The sequence below is a fragment of the Leptinotarsa decemlineata genome, unplaced genomic scaffold, assembly GCF_025532065.1.
Source record: "Leptinotarsa decemlineata unplaced genomic scaffold, Ldec_3_MD MMD2_tig00001393_RagTag_RagTag, whole genome shotgun sequence".
NCBI lineage: Eukaryota > Metazoa > Arthropoda > Insecta > Coleoptera > Chrysomelidae > Leptinotarsa > Leptinotarsa decemlineata.
The window spans coordinates 4,607,026-4,624,788 of record NW_027412562.1 but is presented as its reverse complement, the minus strand read 5'-3'; the positions used below and the strand labels follow the sequence as shown (position 1 = coordinate 4,624,788).

General features: G+C 33.2%; 1 protein-coding gene across 1 annotated transcript; it reads right to left on the bottom strand.

Moving 5' to 3' along the window:
* Nucleotides 1-400: 400 nt before the first annotated feature.
* On the bottom strand, nucleotides 401-10,032 carry LOC141482497 (uncharacterized). The gene is made up of 4 exons (XM_074175853.1): nucleotides 9,871-10,032; nucleotides 5,802-6,245; nucleotides 1,742-1,978; nucleotides 401-646 (listed from the first exon to the last, which is right to left on the bottom strand). Exons 2-4 carry the CDS (start codon nucleotides 6,205-6,207, stop codon nucleotides 507-509), a joined length of 783 nt encoding a protein of 260 aa, XP_074031954.1. The 5' UTR covers nucleotides 6,208-6,245; nucleotides 9,871-10,032; the 3' UTR covers nucleotides 401-506.
* Between the last annotated feature and the right edge of the window lie 7,731 nt (nucleotides 10,033-17,763).

The following is a 17,763-nucleotide window of genomic DNA, read 5'->3' as shown; positions in this document are numbered from 1 at the left end:
ACGATTCCGGAGAGGGAGCCTGAAAATCAGCTACCAAGCCCAAGGCAGCAGGCGCGCAAAGTAGGGTTACAAATAAGGCAGCAGGCGCGCATATTAATAAAAAAACACTTTTCAAATGAAGAAATACATCTAAAGTCAGTTCGATTTATATCAAGGAGGTTATGTACAGCGCCATCTGCCCGCGAATAGATCAAGCAATAATGTCGATAATTCTGTCAAATACAGATCCCGATCTTGAGAGTTACAAACAAACATACATATATACATACAGGTGAAGCTAATGAAAGCGTATTAAAAAAGTGATTGGTTGCTGTTCCGTGCCAAGTCTCTTCTGTATAAGGTAATCTTTGCCAGTACTTCCCCTTTCTTTTTCTGAAATCTCGCAACAAATAATATAAAATACATCGATATTTTTTTATTGCGTAGATATATCCAGACAATGTATAAAATAATACAGGTACATTTCTACTGCACCACAGAACACTTAGTTACGTTAAATTTCAATTTCAGTGGTCGTAATATTCTCCATAATGTCCATGAGATTGGGGTCCGTAGGGGTGATTATTTTCTTGATGTAATCCATGAAAGCAGTGGTTGCTCCCCAAACTGTCAATATCGACATGTCCTTTGTCTGCGTCACTACGGACTGAAAAAAAAACAACGGGTTTATTGGTAGCGTATCTTAAGGATTTACGATAATAATAATAATACGTCTTTATTCACCATGAAAAGTACAATTAAAACAGACAATAAGAAGAAAAATGAAACAATTTTCAGTATAACCGTGAATAGGTGGAGTGTCAGCTAAGGTTGTTTTCAACTCAACCTGGAAATAGCAATAATTATATTATATAACAATAACGAAAAAATAGTCGAGTTGACAATGAAGACAAACAAGATCAGAAAATTAGTTGATTCAACCGCTGTAGAATTTTTTTTTGTATTGCCAAGGTCGGGAACGGACAAGAGACTAGACAGTTAAGTCTTCAGGCTTTTTTTGAAGTTTTTAACTGTACAAGATCGAAACTCACAGGGTAGTTGATTATACTTATTGGGTGCTTTATACGAGAAGCAGAGGGTGAATATGAACGATTTGTATGTGGGTGTTGGTGAATAGTGTTCTAAGTTTCTCAATTCTTAACTATTCTGCTTCTTGCATTGCTGAGGATATTACTGGATACCAAACGAGAAACGTAGACAACTATTCTGAATAGACTGTAATCGAAGCATCATCCGATTGTTTTAAATTAGGTCCATAAATACTGTTTTCTAAGGTCCAAACATTATTAAAGAGTTTTAAGAATTGAACAAGAGATTGTGAGTTGAAGAAATGCCAAAAAGGTGGTTTGAAGATCCCTATCAATATATAACTGAGATGATGTAGAATGACGAGGCCCAAAAAGAGAAATATAACTGCGTGTCGTCTGCATAGTGATGTATATTGCATTTTTTCATAAACGAATAAGAATCACAGATATACAAGATAAAAGGCAAAGGTCAAAAGTTAGATCCTTGTGGCACTCCCTTTGATACCAGAAGATCATCCTATACAACTTCATCCACAACAACTCTTTGAGCACGATTCTTCAGATAGTTTCCTATAAGTGACACTGCTTTCCGAAAAAAAACCAAAGTAGACAAGTTTGTCACACAATATCTCGTGATCAAGAGTTTTAAAGGTCTTGCTATACCAGGGATACTAAACAGGAACGTAATGTATATTTGTGAAAATAACACTTACTAGAATCATTTCTGTCATTATCATTTCTCCCTTGTTGGCTTTTGGCTGTTTTAGGTTTCTCTTCTGAAGATTTATGGATTACTTCCTTGGAGTGAGAGCTTCTGTCACTCTCGTTTTCTGCAGCGTCCATTGCGTGCTTTCTGCCTCGCCTACCTCGTCTGCTTCCCCTTCTTTTTCTGCGTCCCTTGCCTTTCCTCCGTCTACCGCGTCTGCCTCTGTCCATGGGCTCTGGACTGCCTATAAGGAAATAAAACGTCAATTGCAAATTGATGGAAACTCTATGAAACGATTTTATTTGGCTTTGTCACGGGTTCAGTTGATAGAGAAGTATTGAGGTATCCTTCAAGGTTCCTACCTTAGATTAGATTAGCCCATGGCCTGATTCACTGCGACCTTTTCAGATCTATTGTGATGCTACTTGGTTATTAGAGCTCATAGTCTAGCTTGATCTCTTTGATGAGACTCCATAGCCTTGATACTGACCCTTTTATATAGCTGGTAGCCTCTGGTTTCTCTTCCCCGCATCTGACGTGTCTCAGCCTTGCTATCGCTTCGCATTTACAGAGCACATGAAGGCTTCCGTATATACCGGCTCCTACTCCTTCTTGGGTCTTTGAGCTATCTGTATACCAAGTTTAATCCGCTTTTATCGGCAGGCCGTTTGCCAGTCCTCTCTACTTGGTATGATGATTTTGAAATCTTTTTAAAAGTTCTACTGTGGAACTGTTATCCATGGGCATTCCTAATATCGGATCTGCCTTCAGTTCATTATACAGTTTCAAGTATTCTGCACCGTGCGACTGGCTGATTGGGGTTTGCTCCTACATAAGTCGAGCTTTTATTTGTATGTAGATGTGCAATGGTGGAAGTCTGAGTAGGACCTCAAGTGCTGCAGTTGGGGTCGTTCTCATGGCTCCCGCGATACTTAGGCACTTTAACCTGTCTTATTTTTCATAGTAAAAAGGTTGAAGATAAGGGAGACCAACTAGGCAATAGCAAGTTGATCTACTGTATAAAATGTGGAAGGAATGAAAACAAACAATAAAATTGAACTGAAGAAAGATGGTTGGGTAACAGTATCAATCTTTTCTCAAAAAAACAATTATTTCCTCGCGGAATTGAATTGAATTGAAGTCTTCTTCAAGGCTCCGTAACAATGAATTTTCATGAGCATATCTCCCAAAAAACATAGGATTAATATCGTATGAGGGCTATTTTCCAGGTTTTCTGGCCGTGGTTTGCAGGTATTTATGCCAGATGTTTCGTCTACTGCCGCGGTAGACATTTTCAAAGGCGTTCCAACGTTGTATACAACAGGAATAAAAACCTGCAGACCACGGCCAGGAAACCCGGAAAATAGCCTTCAGACAGTTATATCCGCTGTGAAAGTTTACATTCTACGATAATTGTCATTTCAATTTCACAAGAAATAATAAATTCCTACTTAAATTACTCGCCAAAAAGTAGTTTCTTCATGTTAATAATATGATTATTTCAAAAACCATCAGACATATTAGATACATAATGAAAAATAAAAACATTGCAACAACCAAATTTTCGAGACAACACAAAACGACATGAAACAAACGAATGGCTTCATCTGTGATTCTGATGAGATGGTATTTATTTTTTAATCAATGACAACATTTGAAACACAGAGTCACTCTAAAACTGGAAATCGTGGTGAATTTATCATCTCCAAACACTCCACAGCTTGTTTCACTCGATGTTTTATATATAATTCAATCCTCTATAATGCACTTTCCATATAGGATTCAGGTACTACACGCTGCATAACTTCAAGAAGAAACTGACATTTCTTTTGAAATTAGTCGGATAATTCAATTGAATCCATTAATGTTCTCTTTTGTGATATTTTATTGCAGCTTTTTCTCTTTTTTCTGTCTATTTTATTTAATTTTTTTTCGTATACCTTTAAAATATTCTTTTTATAAGTTAACTTTTGGAATGTCTGTGTATATTTGTGTCCTTTCAACAGCGTAAGCTGAACTTCGCCTCTCATCGTTATTTTAGTTTTTGTATGTTATTACTTTGGTCGATGAATAAAGCCGATTATTGTTATTATTATTATTATTACTAACACGAAGAAACTACGTTTTTGTGAGTAATTCAGCTGAGAATTCATTATTTCTTGTAAAATTGAAACGATAATAATGTAAGAGGTATATTTATGAAAATTCATTGTTACAGGTCCCTGAAGAATTTAATTAAATTCGAAGCGTCGGGAAGAATTCAGTTGTTTTTTTAAGAAAAAATTGATCCTGTTACCCAACCAACCATTCTTCAGAAAAAATATTGGGTCACTAAACTAGTGAACTAATGAAATTAAAGTTTGCCAGTTTTGATTAAAATCATAGTAAGACTTTTTTCAAATACTTCACTTAGAAGATTCATGTCAGCTTGATAAAAATATTTTCCTTTTCAATTTTCATCTTGAGTATCTGTATGTTTGTTATTATTGGTTATGTTGGTTTTGAAATTGGTCTATTGTATTTCATTTGTGACAAAATGAACAAGTATTTAAGCCCAAACGAGCTATTTTTAACAAAATTACAAATTTAAAATGAGTATTCAATAAAATTTCGGGTTTAAACCTTAAATTTAACAAAAAATACAGGACTCAAGTCCAAAATTTCTTGTTTCTATGAAAATATTTTTTACGTAGAATTCAGTGGTTGAAAAAACTAATTTCTTCAAATGAAATATCAATAGTTATTGACGGAAAACAATTTTTTAAATATTTATTTAATTCAATAAAGCTTGAAATTACCTTTACAAAAATGTAGCACACTTGATGTTTTTCCAAGAGCTCTTAGATTTTTCATGTAGACTTTGAAACGCACACTTGATATTTGAAAAAAAATTGTTTTTTCGCCATTGAATTCTACGTAAAAAGTGCTTCGGAAATGTTTTCATAGAAAAAAGAAGGTTCTGACAGGAAAAAAGTTGCAGCAACTTTTCAAAAATGCACATTTTCGGAAAACATGCTTTAATTCAGAAACGATGATAGATATCGATATGCGGTTTTCTCCATTAAGTTTGTCATGAAATTTGATTCTCAGACATAGCCATCAGTTTTCATATATCTTGTTTGAAAACAGGAGTTTTCCTTTAGAAGTGTACAATTTGGTCCACTCTGTACTCCATGTTGAAAAGTACCATTCTAGTGAAAAAACAATATGTAAACAGCCACTTTCTCAAAGGTTATCGCATTTCTTAAAAGGAAAAATGTTGGTTACAGAGTAGAGAAATCAGAAGTTTTCAACAGCGAGCAGATCAACAAATTCATTAGGAAAGCAGATAATGAAACATATCTAATACTAAAGGTAGGTATAACAAAATATAACGATTGTAGAATATAAAAGTATCAACTTCATTTGCTTCATTTTCAAGTAGCGACAAAATTGTCAATAATTCCATTAAACCAGGAAAACATTTTGCTTGTGGAAATACCAGTTTTCAAAACGCATATTGAGAAAAGCTTTTATTGTAGTTGGTCAATTTTTTGTATGGACAATATTTTTCTTTACGCCCATCCCATACTCCACATTATTCGTGACTTACAAAAAAGAAAAATGTTTGATTCAACTTGTTGATATCTACAGTTTTGGAATCTCGGATTGGCAATGGTAGAATTCTTTAATTTACCAAATCCTAAAAATTATACAGGCTATGGCATTCCTCAAACTTCAGCTAAGTTATTTGCTGATAACAAATAAGAATTAAAATGTTTTGTTCTGCAAAGAAGTTTACTGAAGAAATGTGTCTGATTGATTTGTTATTCTTCGCGGTTGCCGAAAAAATAGGGTACGCAACACGTCCTAAAACAGTGTTTTGGACTTGCACACTTCCATCAGGACTCGCTTACGGCTCGCTCGTCTTAGTATTTTGGATACTCGCCCAAAACCAGTATTTTTCGAATTTGCTACGTAAATTATTATTACTACAGGTTTTCCTAGTGTTTGAATTGTAGACCTGAGCAACGTGAATAGATTTGTATAGAATTGAATAAAACAAGAAAATATATTGAGTTACTCACTTTCTTCATGGAGATTGAACAATTCATCTGCAAGTCCATGAGTACGCCTCTTCTTTTTTCCTCGGCGTTTTCGGCTCCTTCCTCTCTTTCGACGTCCTTTTCTACCTCTCCTACTCTCTCTTAATGGCAATCCGCCGCTCCTCTCCAACTGACGGAAATTTTTGAAGACCGCGTAGTCTCTTGGATCGAGCCCCAATTTGAACTTTCCAGAAACTTCTTTGAGGAGGCCGGTTTTCAGTCCGGTTCTGAGGGCCTTTTTGACTTGCAGAGAAGCGTTCTTCAAAGGAGTTCGCCTGCTAGATACGATATGATCTAGAATTTTGTCCGGGGGGGAGCCCTTGGAATCTCTCAAAGAGGCTATGGTGTCCATAACCTCGGTTAGGAAAGGTTGGTCTCTGGATCTCATGGCGGATCAGTATTTTTTTACGTTCAATTTCAATATCGCTAGAAAAAAATTGAGTGGCGAAGGTAACTCATTTTTGGGAAAGTACCAAATTGAAAATTGAACGAATTGATTAATAACAATAACGATTCATTTTCCTAAGTAATTCATGAATCAACTATAACACTGATCACCAAAAAAAGCTAAATCAGATTTGAAATAAATCAGATTGATAGGGCTGTTACAAAGAATACTCTTTGTTATCCGTCAAGCTTTCGGTAAATTAATTACCTTCGTCAGGACAAATAAAGATGAGAAAGATAAGAGAAAATCAACTGGTATTCAGAATTTTCTCACTTGACACTGTTATAATCTGACATATTTAAAAATTGTTATGTCACGTATTTTTTATTGATGAACGACTTCCGATTGAACACTGCGGGAGCCAAAATGGAGACCGGCTATGAAAGTTTGAGTTTTTGGAAGTTGTGGAAAAATCTCAGTGTACATATAAGAGGTTTCTGATATCACCACATTTTCAGGTGCTTGGCAATAAGCTGTGATACAGAAAATAGTAAGAATTTATTTGATGGTCATCAAATTATCGATACCATCGAAAAAACTTTCATTTCACGTTATCAAAAGTTACAAAAAGTTGCAAAAATACAGGACTCATTGAAGATTTCGAAATTGAGGTTGCCCAAAGTCTGAGCACACCCTGTATAAACATTATAATATCATATTCGGATAGTACAATGGAAGTTTCAATGGCAAAGTGATTCTCAATATTTATGCAAATGAAAAAGTCACAGCAAAAAAGTAAAATTCTGAAATTTTAGGTTTTTTCGTATATATCTCCGAAGCCAAAGGAGCTAGAGTCGATATTTTGATATTATTTATTATTATTCCAACCATTTAAAAAAAGATGAAGAATAACGAAGATTTATTCTCAAATTACTTTACGTGCTTTCGAATTCTTTATGCAATTGAAATGATTTAGAATACGAACAATTTTATGTAAACTGGTTGAAATGCTTTTCAAAATATATGCTTCCTTTGAATATATCAATGATCACCATGATAAAAAACATTGCAAAAAAACTATTCTCGCTTTTTTTATTTTGAAAAAATGACATTCTCATGTTGATTTCTTTCAAAATCGAAAATTCTCTAAACTGTTCCAAGAATCGTTCTTGATCCAAAAATGTTATTCAAACTCTATCCAGCCAATATTACTTCAACAGCACTAAGAATGTTACGTTTCACTAGATCCGCAAAGTATTTTATCTATTTACCTCTCCCTTCTTTAAAAATCATATATTGTTCGATTGTTAGATCAATAATCGATTACAACTCCACAATTTGGTGCCCTTCATATAATGTGGAATCACACGTTAAAAGGTAAGACCTCGTTAATCCTTACCTCGCACAAGTTTAGACTTCTAAGGGTTGTCGTTAGTAGGGGTGCGACAGCTGGTTAACGGAAAAACAGATTTTAAACAGATTTTTTTTTAAACAGATTGATTTGCTTGAAAGTGTTCAAAATAAGTTTTTAGGGTACTCTGCATATAAAATGAGATATTAATTTGGTGAATATAACAAACTATAAAATAATATTGAATATTCTTAACTAGAATAGTCTGGCTCATAGAATATTAGAATCAGATCTTACATTATTCCACAGAATAATTAATGGTAGCATTAATTCCACGGAACTGTTTGAACTTATGAATTTCAATGTGAATTCAAAGAGAACAAGAAATATATAATTTCATTAGTTCGGGCTTCCATCGTCTGATTATGATATAGGAGGAAAATAGATGAATTATTCAACATGTACAAGGAGGAATATGCACAATATAACTAGGTAGATAGATTATAAAGTGTTCATGATATTTGAACTCCTTTTTCTACCTATTTGTCTGAATAAAAAATTTAAAAAAATGTCCGATAACTGAATTGATCTTGCCCAAAAAATGAAAAAAATATTCCAATAACTAATTTTTTTGTCAATGATTTTTTGTTTGTCTGCCAAAAAAATGTCTTAATTGAAAAGTGAATGTGGTTAGTTACTTGGTGATTTGCTGGCATCCGTAGGTCTAAAAACAAAATTTTCACGTGAGTTTGAATTTGAAAGAAATCTTAACTGTTCAATAACTGGTCAGTTTACCCTAATATGATTTGAAATCTCTAAAGGAACTAATAAAAATGATAACTAAAAAGAATAGCTGAAAATAACAATTATATTAAACAAAAAAACCCTGGAATATAATTACAATAGATCAAAAATTAAGCAAAAAAATTGAACAATTAAGTTATGACTGACAGTCGTTACCCGAAGATGATTGTGGATACTAACAATCGAAACGTCGTGAAATAACTTGGCTTGGAATCTTTCGATATTTAATTTCATTTTATTTGTTCATTTTTCAATTTGTTGCCTAATTTTTATTTTATTTTAATTTTTTTCAGGGTTTTTTGATTACCGTAATTGTTATTTTCAGCTATTCTTTTCAATTTTAATTTGTACTTTCAGAGATATCAAATCATATTATATCATGTTAGACAATGTAAATCCGAACTAATGAAATAAATACACCACGAAACACCACCTTCAAACAACAAATACAGAACCCTTCAAAGTACCCTTTTATCTTAACAGCTATAGCCAGAATGAGACTATAGGTGGAATTTTGAGACTTGCAAAACACATTAAAGTATATATAGAAATTTTTAATTGTTCTTTGATGGCATTTAAAAATATTGTAAAAAATTTAAATTATTTGGCTTATTTTTGCCTTTTTCTATATTTTTTCTTTACATCTAGCTGATAGTTATAGATTATTGTTACAGTAAATTTGTGTGAATTTGTTAATTATTTTGTAAGAAATAGGAAATACCGTAAATAAATAAATAATACAATTTATTACTCAAATCTCCTAACCTCATTTCCTGTTCCATATTTTTAATAACCAGTTTTATCGTTATTATGAAGTGACTATATCGTTTGCTAAAGTGAGTCATTTTTCATAAAAGTAAGCAATTCAATTCAAATTTGATTTGTATCCGTCACAAATATTTGAACTTTATTTTGACATGAAGTACCTATCTGATAAATTATGTCATTACCTTTACTAATTTTTGTTTTAATGATTTCAGAGAAATACATAAAGTACTGTGTAGTACTTTAACAGATATTTATTGAGCTCACTACTAAATTCAACCTGAATTAAAATCAACCTTAAACTAATAACGATAGCTAATAATGAGTTGATGAATGAACCAATCAACATTCTGCATTCTCACTGCAACAGTAACTGTCCATTGTTTTTGTATATTCAAGGGTATCATGGGAACGCGAAAGTTTTTCTCTAGTTTTCCTAATGTTTCTTTCAAAACTTATCACAAACATTTCAAAAACCCTTGACGCTATTCGAATATGAACATTCTTAAAAATATTTAAATTTCAAAACCCCAAAGATTGAACGATAAAAATTTGTTTTAGTTTTGTTACGTTCAATTTGATTAAGATATACTTTAATATTTCAAAGTTATTAGAGAAAGCTGAGAAGCAAAATATTGTTGACGAATTTGTAATCTAAATGAGAAATATCATCGAACTTAAAGAAAAAAGTTGTACTTAATAAGTGACAGATACGTCAAAACTATTAATTTTAAATAACTCACCAATTTTTTGTTGTGCATTCACTTCTAAGTGATTATCCAAAACGTTCCATCACAAGAATTCTGCCATTTGTATTGAAAAATAACAGAAAATTCAATAAAATACTGTAACAAATTTTGACATCACAAAAAAATTCACGAAATCATTTTTCAACACAATATATCACCAAGCAACGAGCAATTCTTTGTTTCAGATAGCTATTCGTGAAATTGGCTCCACTTCGATTATAGACCAGTGAATTTTTTCCATTTATGAATATTTATCTTTTCACTTTCCCAAAAATTCATGGAAATTTTCAAAAATAAGTTCTCGCGTAATGAAACTAAAGGGAAATTAGACGGTTCATGTCGTATATCTTTTACCAAAAAATTTAACAGATTTCGATACCACTGTTTTTGAACTTACCAAAAATTTATCATACATCGCTTCTGAGTCTGTAGACTCAAGAAAAGAATTAGGTTAATTTTCCTCTTGAAGATGATCACTTGGTGACTGAAACACATATCGAGGTGTTGAAAATAACGATTTGGTGTTAGGATAAAACTCCAGTAATATCCATTACCAATACTGTTGGAAGTATTGGAAATTTTGTATATTTATAATCATTTAAAAATATATAGCTAATGCCTCAAAAGACGTGCACTGCCGGACAATGTTCAATAGTTTCTAATTTTTTCGGATAACTATCAAAACTCCTCCACCGTTTTTATGTTCTACCAAGGTCTCTATCAGCTCTCAAAACATGATAACTTAATTTTGTGTCCACCATTTCTCCATCTTCAACTCCTTCTTGAATCCATGTTTTTTCGACAGCCACTATAATATCGAAATCTCTGATATCTTCGATCAACTATCAGAATCAACTGTGCCACTAGATATTTACAGATTTTCTGAAGCAGAAAATGACACGAGAACAAGAAAGAATCACGCATGTCACCAACGACAATAACATTCACTTCTGTTGATGACCAAAAATATTAACAAACAATTGGGTATAAGCCTATACGGCGTGTTTAGAAAACAATTCTCCACCCTTAACACATTTGGGTATAGTCGAAGTAAACGATATTGTGCATACTTAAAGTTGGCGATACTCTCAAAGGCCAAATAAACCAATACATAGAAATGAACCGGCTACGAAGTAGTCCACGTGGACCGTAGAATTGGCGGTTTGTATTGGATAATTTTAACTAACGGACTTTATTGATAGGCTGAAGAGTTATGAAATTACATTTGAAGTCATGTTCCGGGGACGAATAGATGGTTATCGCCGTCGTGTTATCAATGTTCAGTTCAGGAACTGATTTGAGTGTTGAGTGTTGAAATTCGATATTGGTACGGTTATAATTACTTGAATTTTTTTTATCTGTTTAAAATGATGCTTCCTTGCACAATTACTGTGCAAGGAAGCACGAGTGTGATAATAACGAGTGTGATAACAACGCAGACTTTTTCCAGTGTAGTGATTCCAATAACGATGATGAACAATGCGAAAAAGAGATACCAGTGAATAAGATTGCAATTGAATATTAAAACATAGAGAGTATGTTTGAGTCTCCAGTTTGGTTTCGAGGGAAACAAACTATTACAAGCAACATCAGATTTGACCGAAATTCCTTTCTCAACTGTACGTTAAATAGTCAAAAACAAACCTTATGAACGCAAGAGGCGATCTGATACAGGATGGACTGATGGTTCGATAATGTATACGCCTAACCTAACCTCCCCTAAAGGGGAGCTGTTGGAAGGTAGGTTGCACTATATCGTTTACTTGAACTATACCTCTAGCATGCACTGTATGAGCAAAAACGGAAATCTGGGAAGGTTTGATGTTATATTTATTGATTTTCATTTTGATCAAATAAAACTGAAGTGACACTTTTAAAACGTATATTGCAATATCATAACATCGTCTGGTAAGATTATTCACAATAAAATTATCAATTTATCTGCATAATGCACCTTTTGCAGATATCCTACATGCCTATAATCGATAATGTCATTGTTATTTCTTCTAATTCTACATAACATTTCACCTACTCTAGTAGACATACTGTTACAAAATTAAATCTATTCTTACAGCATCAAAATACTCTATATATTCTATTTTTGTTTATTGCCAACCATTAAAATGTCATTTTCACTTTGTATAAAAACAAATTTCACTTGTACCGCCAATTTACGTCATTATTGTTAACAGTTTTGATTTTCGGGATATGTTTTTCTATATTCTAAGAAATATTGTTTGTACACAGAGTGACTTTTGAATCATGGATCGGGACGATATAGTCAGTAAGAAAGAATATAAGAAACTAAATTAACTTTTATCAATGCTCTTTTCTACAGGACGAGCGAAAGTACTACCGAAAAATGTCATTATTCCTAAGAAAATAAATATTCAGAAACCTTCATCTCTCCCAACGTAACTACAGAGTACTAACCTTCCAGTGAACGCCTGTTATAAAGTAACTACTTTCCTGGCTAATACCACGATGGGCATTGCATTACTTTTTTTGCGCATGGGTTTTACTTAATTCACTTTTATTATACAGTGTGTCCAAGATAAGGATCCTAAGCATGGGAATCTCAGTACCTGTTGGAGATACAGCTTAGGTTAAATTAGGAAAAAGTTGTGTTCTTTAAAGCTTATTTACATGCCGTTTAGAAACTTGAAGAATTTTCATGGCCTGCTGAGATATTTGGGAAAAACGAGAATTTGACAATATCAATTTTATTTTTTTCTGACTTCATTTGAAAAGACATCAAAAAACGAATAACACTTTTTCAGTGGCACTTTCAAGGTACTACACGATGGTATTTTTAGTTTTTATATCCGACGTTTCGTTTTCAAAAAACCATCATCAACTTTATTTTTTTAAATAGCCCAAAAAAAAAGTACACCCTGTATCTGATTCCATTTTTTATTACGAATTCAACGATGTAACACATGCCATTGTTTTCTTTTTAGTTTAAGGGAAAATTGCATTTTTTCTATTTTTGAAATGTATTTTTAAGTAGGTTAATAATGATTTTTTTAAAGTAATGAAAACAACAAAGAAATTAACGCATTTTTTATTTAATTCAAAGGAGGTGTTCAAACAGGTTTCCGTTATTTTCCAAACATAAGTATGATCTTCTAACTGTAGAACTTAAAACATCACGTAACATCTCTGGTGTTATACTGTTAAATGCGACAGTTACACATTCTCGTAACTGCTGTTCAGTTTCAAAAGAATGTTGAGCAACCCAGTTTTTAACAAAACCCCATATGAAGAAGTCCAGAGGGTTAAGTCAGGGTATCGTGCTGGCCAAGACACTTCACTAAAGGTTCCAATCCACCTTCCAGGAAATCGCTGCGAAAGATACTCTCGAACTTGTCTAGAATTATGTGCAGGAGCACCGTCTTGTTGAAACCAACAGTTATTGACCTGTGCCAGAGGTAAATTATCTAAACAGTCTTCTACATAGTTTTGCAATAAATGATGGTATCGTTCGGCGGTCAAAGAATTATAGTAAAAAAACGGACCTAGTATTTTAGTTCCTAAAATTGCACACCACATATTAAACCCAAAACGTTCTTGATGTCTTGATATTTTCTTAACACGCGGATTTTGCTGAGCCCAGTAATGCGTATTGCGGCGGTTGAAGATACCATTATTAGTGACCATACTTTCGTCGGACCATATTATTTTTGAAGGGAAATTATAATCTTCTTCACACGCGCGTGTATACTATTCGCAAAAATTTCGGCGCCGTTCGAAATCCCCTGGTTTAAGTCCTTGGCAAATCCTAAATTTATGGGGGTGATATCTATTTTTACGCAAAATAAATTGAGCTGTGGATTTGGCTACTCCTACATTATTTTCGATTTGCCTAGTTGATATTTCAGGGTTCTCAACAACTGCTTGTAAAACATTATTTTGGGCTTCTTCTGAAGATTCCTTTTTTTCGAGATAAAACAGGCTTTTTAAATGAACCATATTCTTTTAAATTTCGAGCCAGCTCTAAGAAAATGGACGTACATGGCTGCTTTCTTTCTGGATATGTATTAAGATACATTGCTGCTGTATTTACAGTATTTTTGTGGCACAAAATGTAGCACGTTCGCAAGTCAAACTTTTCTTCATGGCTATACTGCTCACCCGGCATATTCGACGATAATAACACAATATTATCTATTCAACAATAAACAATAATAACGACAACAGTAACAATAACTCTATAAACAACAACTCGACAAACAGGCTAACAACAACGATAATTACTATTTTATCGTGTAATTAAATAATATTTGACAGGCTCGGTGACAGGTATTTACGTCAAAGCATTTGTTTGCAACGCCTACTTGAAGATTTTTTAAAATAGAAAAAATGTAATTTTCCTTTAAACTAAAAAGAAAACAATGGCATGTGATACATCGTTGAATTCGTAATAAAAAGTGGAATCAGATACAGGGTGTACTTTTGTTTCGGGTCATATAAAAAAAAAGTTGATGATGGTTTCTTGAAAACGAAACGTCGTATATAAAATCTAAAAATACCATCGTGTAGTACCTTAAAAGTGCCAATGAAAAAGTGTTATTCGTTTTTTGATAGCTTTTCAAATAAAGTCAGAAAAAAATAAAATTGATATTGTCAAATTCTCGTTTTTCCCAAATATCTCAGCAGGCCATGAAAATTCTTCAAGTTTCTAAACGGCATGTAAATAAGCTTTAAAGAACACAACTTTTTCCTAATTTAACCTAAGCTGTATCTCCAACAGGTACTGAGATTCCCATGTTTAGGATCCTTATCTTGGACAAACTGTATAGGCACATATATATGAAGTGCGATATTAAGTCAAAAATATTTGTTTTTTTGAGATGTTATAGCGATTTGACCATTTTTTATTTTCACGCCCAATTGTCGATCTTTGCGCGCTATCCCTATCGAAAAAGTGGTAGTAAGAGGGCGGAGAATAATAATAATAAATAATAAATAATAAACGGCTTTATTGCTTACTTACATAGAACAAAAAAAAAATACACATATGATATGAATTTGGCCCAAAGCAAAAGGCGAAGTTCAGTTTATAATATGATATAAAATCAGCTCATAAACTGTTCTTCCACTTAACCACAGTATACTATATACAGTATTCCCACTTCGGGTGATTTTTTGGTTTGAATTTTCTACACGCAGACCCAGGAGTTGCAGTCTCAGGTCTGCGCAAACGACGAGTTCAAGACAGGCAGGAAACCCTTCCATAGTTGTCGAATTTCTTGGGTTTCACCCAACCTACTGAAAAATTTGTTTGTTGAACACTACACAATTAGGTACTTTTTAACTTCTTCAAGTCCTAAATAGCACTACATAATTCAAAAAGAATAGGCTCTACAGATTCTTAAATCTTGAGTGATGAATTCGATTAGGAATATTTTTAATAATTGGCCCTTAATATAATCGACTCGGCAAACTCGTCGGCCATCTTGAATTCTCAAACCAATGAATTAATATGCTATATTTGGCCCCAAAAATCACTAGAAAGAAATTTCGCATGGATTCGTACCATTGTTCATGAATAACAAAACTCATTCTTCATCTTGTCTTTTTTCTTGTTGAAATGAAAATATATTTTGTCACATCCGAATATGAACATCTGCCGATCCCATGAATGTTTAAAATCTACTTGAAACATAGTTCATCATTGTCGAAATGATCTGGGTTACTTGAATATTACACAAATGCAAAATTATCATTTGTACAATTTTCTTAGGTGACCAACATGGTTTTCATCGACTGTATTTTTTTGAGCAGTTTATATGAATAGTTGTTATGTTGAGCAGTGTTTAGACGCTTTGGTTGAGATTGTAGTAGGGAGTAATGTCATTAGTGTCAAATGCGTCAGCAGTGTAAAAACTGAAACTCCTGGACACCAACATCAAAGGGACCGACGCTAAGTGGGACTACTGTATATAAGTATACTGTGACTTAACCTTAAGTATATCGCTAGATGTGTTGAACTTAACAATATAACAGAATTGAAAAAGAAAAAAAAGAAAGTTAAATAATTAAAGCTATTTCTAATATAATTTCCATCGTACGATATCAGGACTACATTGAAAACAAGTGTTTCTTGTAGGCCTTCTTGAATCTTTGCAAGCTGTAAGATTTGAACATGGGACCTGATTGTATATTGAACATATTTGATAAGTATAACTACGCCTGAATATTTCTAATCTGAATATTGGCGGTGAAAGGGTTCCTTTATATCGGATATTTAGATTATGTGTATCGGATCGATAGGTGATTTTTCTATGCAAATATGAGGGTGTTTTATCGAAAATAATTTTTTGAAAAAGAACAGCAGCATGTAATCTCCTTCTATTACTCATATTTAGCCATCCAAAAGATAATTATCTTTTAATTTGGGTGAAATATGTTCTCTTCTGCGGATACCAAATAATAATCGTAAGCATGAGTTCTGTACTTTTTGTATTTTCGATTGATATTGGCTGGACAAGAATGGACCGTAGAGTACATCTGCATAAATTAAATTTGTGTGAGTCATTAATACTGTCCATTAATGACTCACACAAATTTAATTTGAAAAGGAAGGAAATATCTATTGGCATATATAGTTTTAAGAGTGAAGTATGCACGTTGAATAAGCTGATTTATGTATTTTCCAAATTTTAAATTGGAGTCCAATATTATACCTAAACTATTGGCTTCACTTACGTTTTGAAGTACTTCATTTTTTATTACAATATTTACACTATCAGAAATCTCATCTCTTTTGTTTTGTTGCCAAAAAGAATAACATTAGATTTACTGCAATTAATACTAAGACAGTGATCCTCTGCAACTTCAATGAACTTATTAAGTTCCTCATTTATAAGGTCACATGACTGTACTACCGTACTGGGGTGAAAACTATAATAAATTTGAGTATCATCCGCATATAGGTGTACATTACAAATCTGAAGAGTTTTCACTAGGCAGGAAGTATATATAGCAAAAAGCAATGGCCCCAAAATGGAACCCTGGGGTACTCCTTATTTCAAATCCATATAATTGGAAATGGGGATAGTGTTTTTGTGACGCTCGTTGTGGATGACAGAATGTGTTTGCATAATGAAGCGAAATATCACGTTTCATTTGTTTTTCGCTGTACAAATCAATCTGTACAAAATGGCTACGAGATGTTGTGAACGACTCGTTTTCTATATTCGCGGCGATTTTATTAAAGTAAGAGGGAAAAAGTATGATTCAAGTACAAATTTGAAGATTTTCGAGGCATGAATTACTAACGGTTGACTTGGAAAAAAACAATTGCGTACCTATCAGTTGCAATAATGTAAGCAGGCCTCATTTTGACAATCTTGAAATTACTTCACAAAACCGAAGTTTCTTAATATTACCTGTGAAAGAAATCAAATAACTAGGTGTAACCACATCCTGTATGTCATCAAAAAACTACAGAGCATCATGAAGAAAAGAGAAATGAAACTTTCTATGTTTTTACCACTTTTATTTTCAAGTAACGTTACTGCAGTTTCGTCCTATACGGACATTTTCAAACTTATACAATAAACTAACAATGATTCATTACACTCGCAATTATATACCATCCCTCTAGGTGCTAATAGAAATAGAGGTACTTGACTTGATTGAGTATCTGAATTTACAGTTCACAATGCGGATGTGCTAATTTAAAAACTGGCGGGTAAACTAAATCGATTTGATCATTTAACAGGTTGCACCCGCAATGTTTATGCTTGTGAATTTCCAAAGATTCTGAATAGTTGAGTTTGCAGCCCTTCCTGGCATAGTGCAGAATTTTGGTATCGTTTAGATTCGGAAACTTGTGGTTGCATGCCAGCATACCGTTTTGGAAATTTCGGCCACATTGTC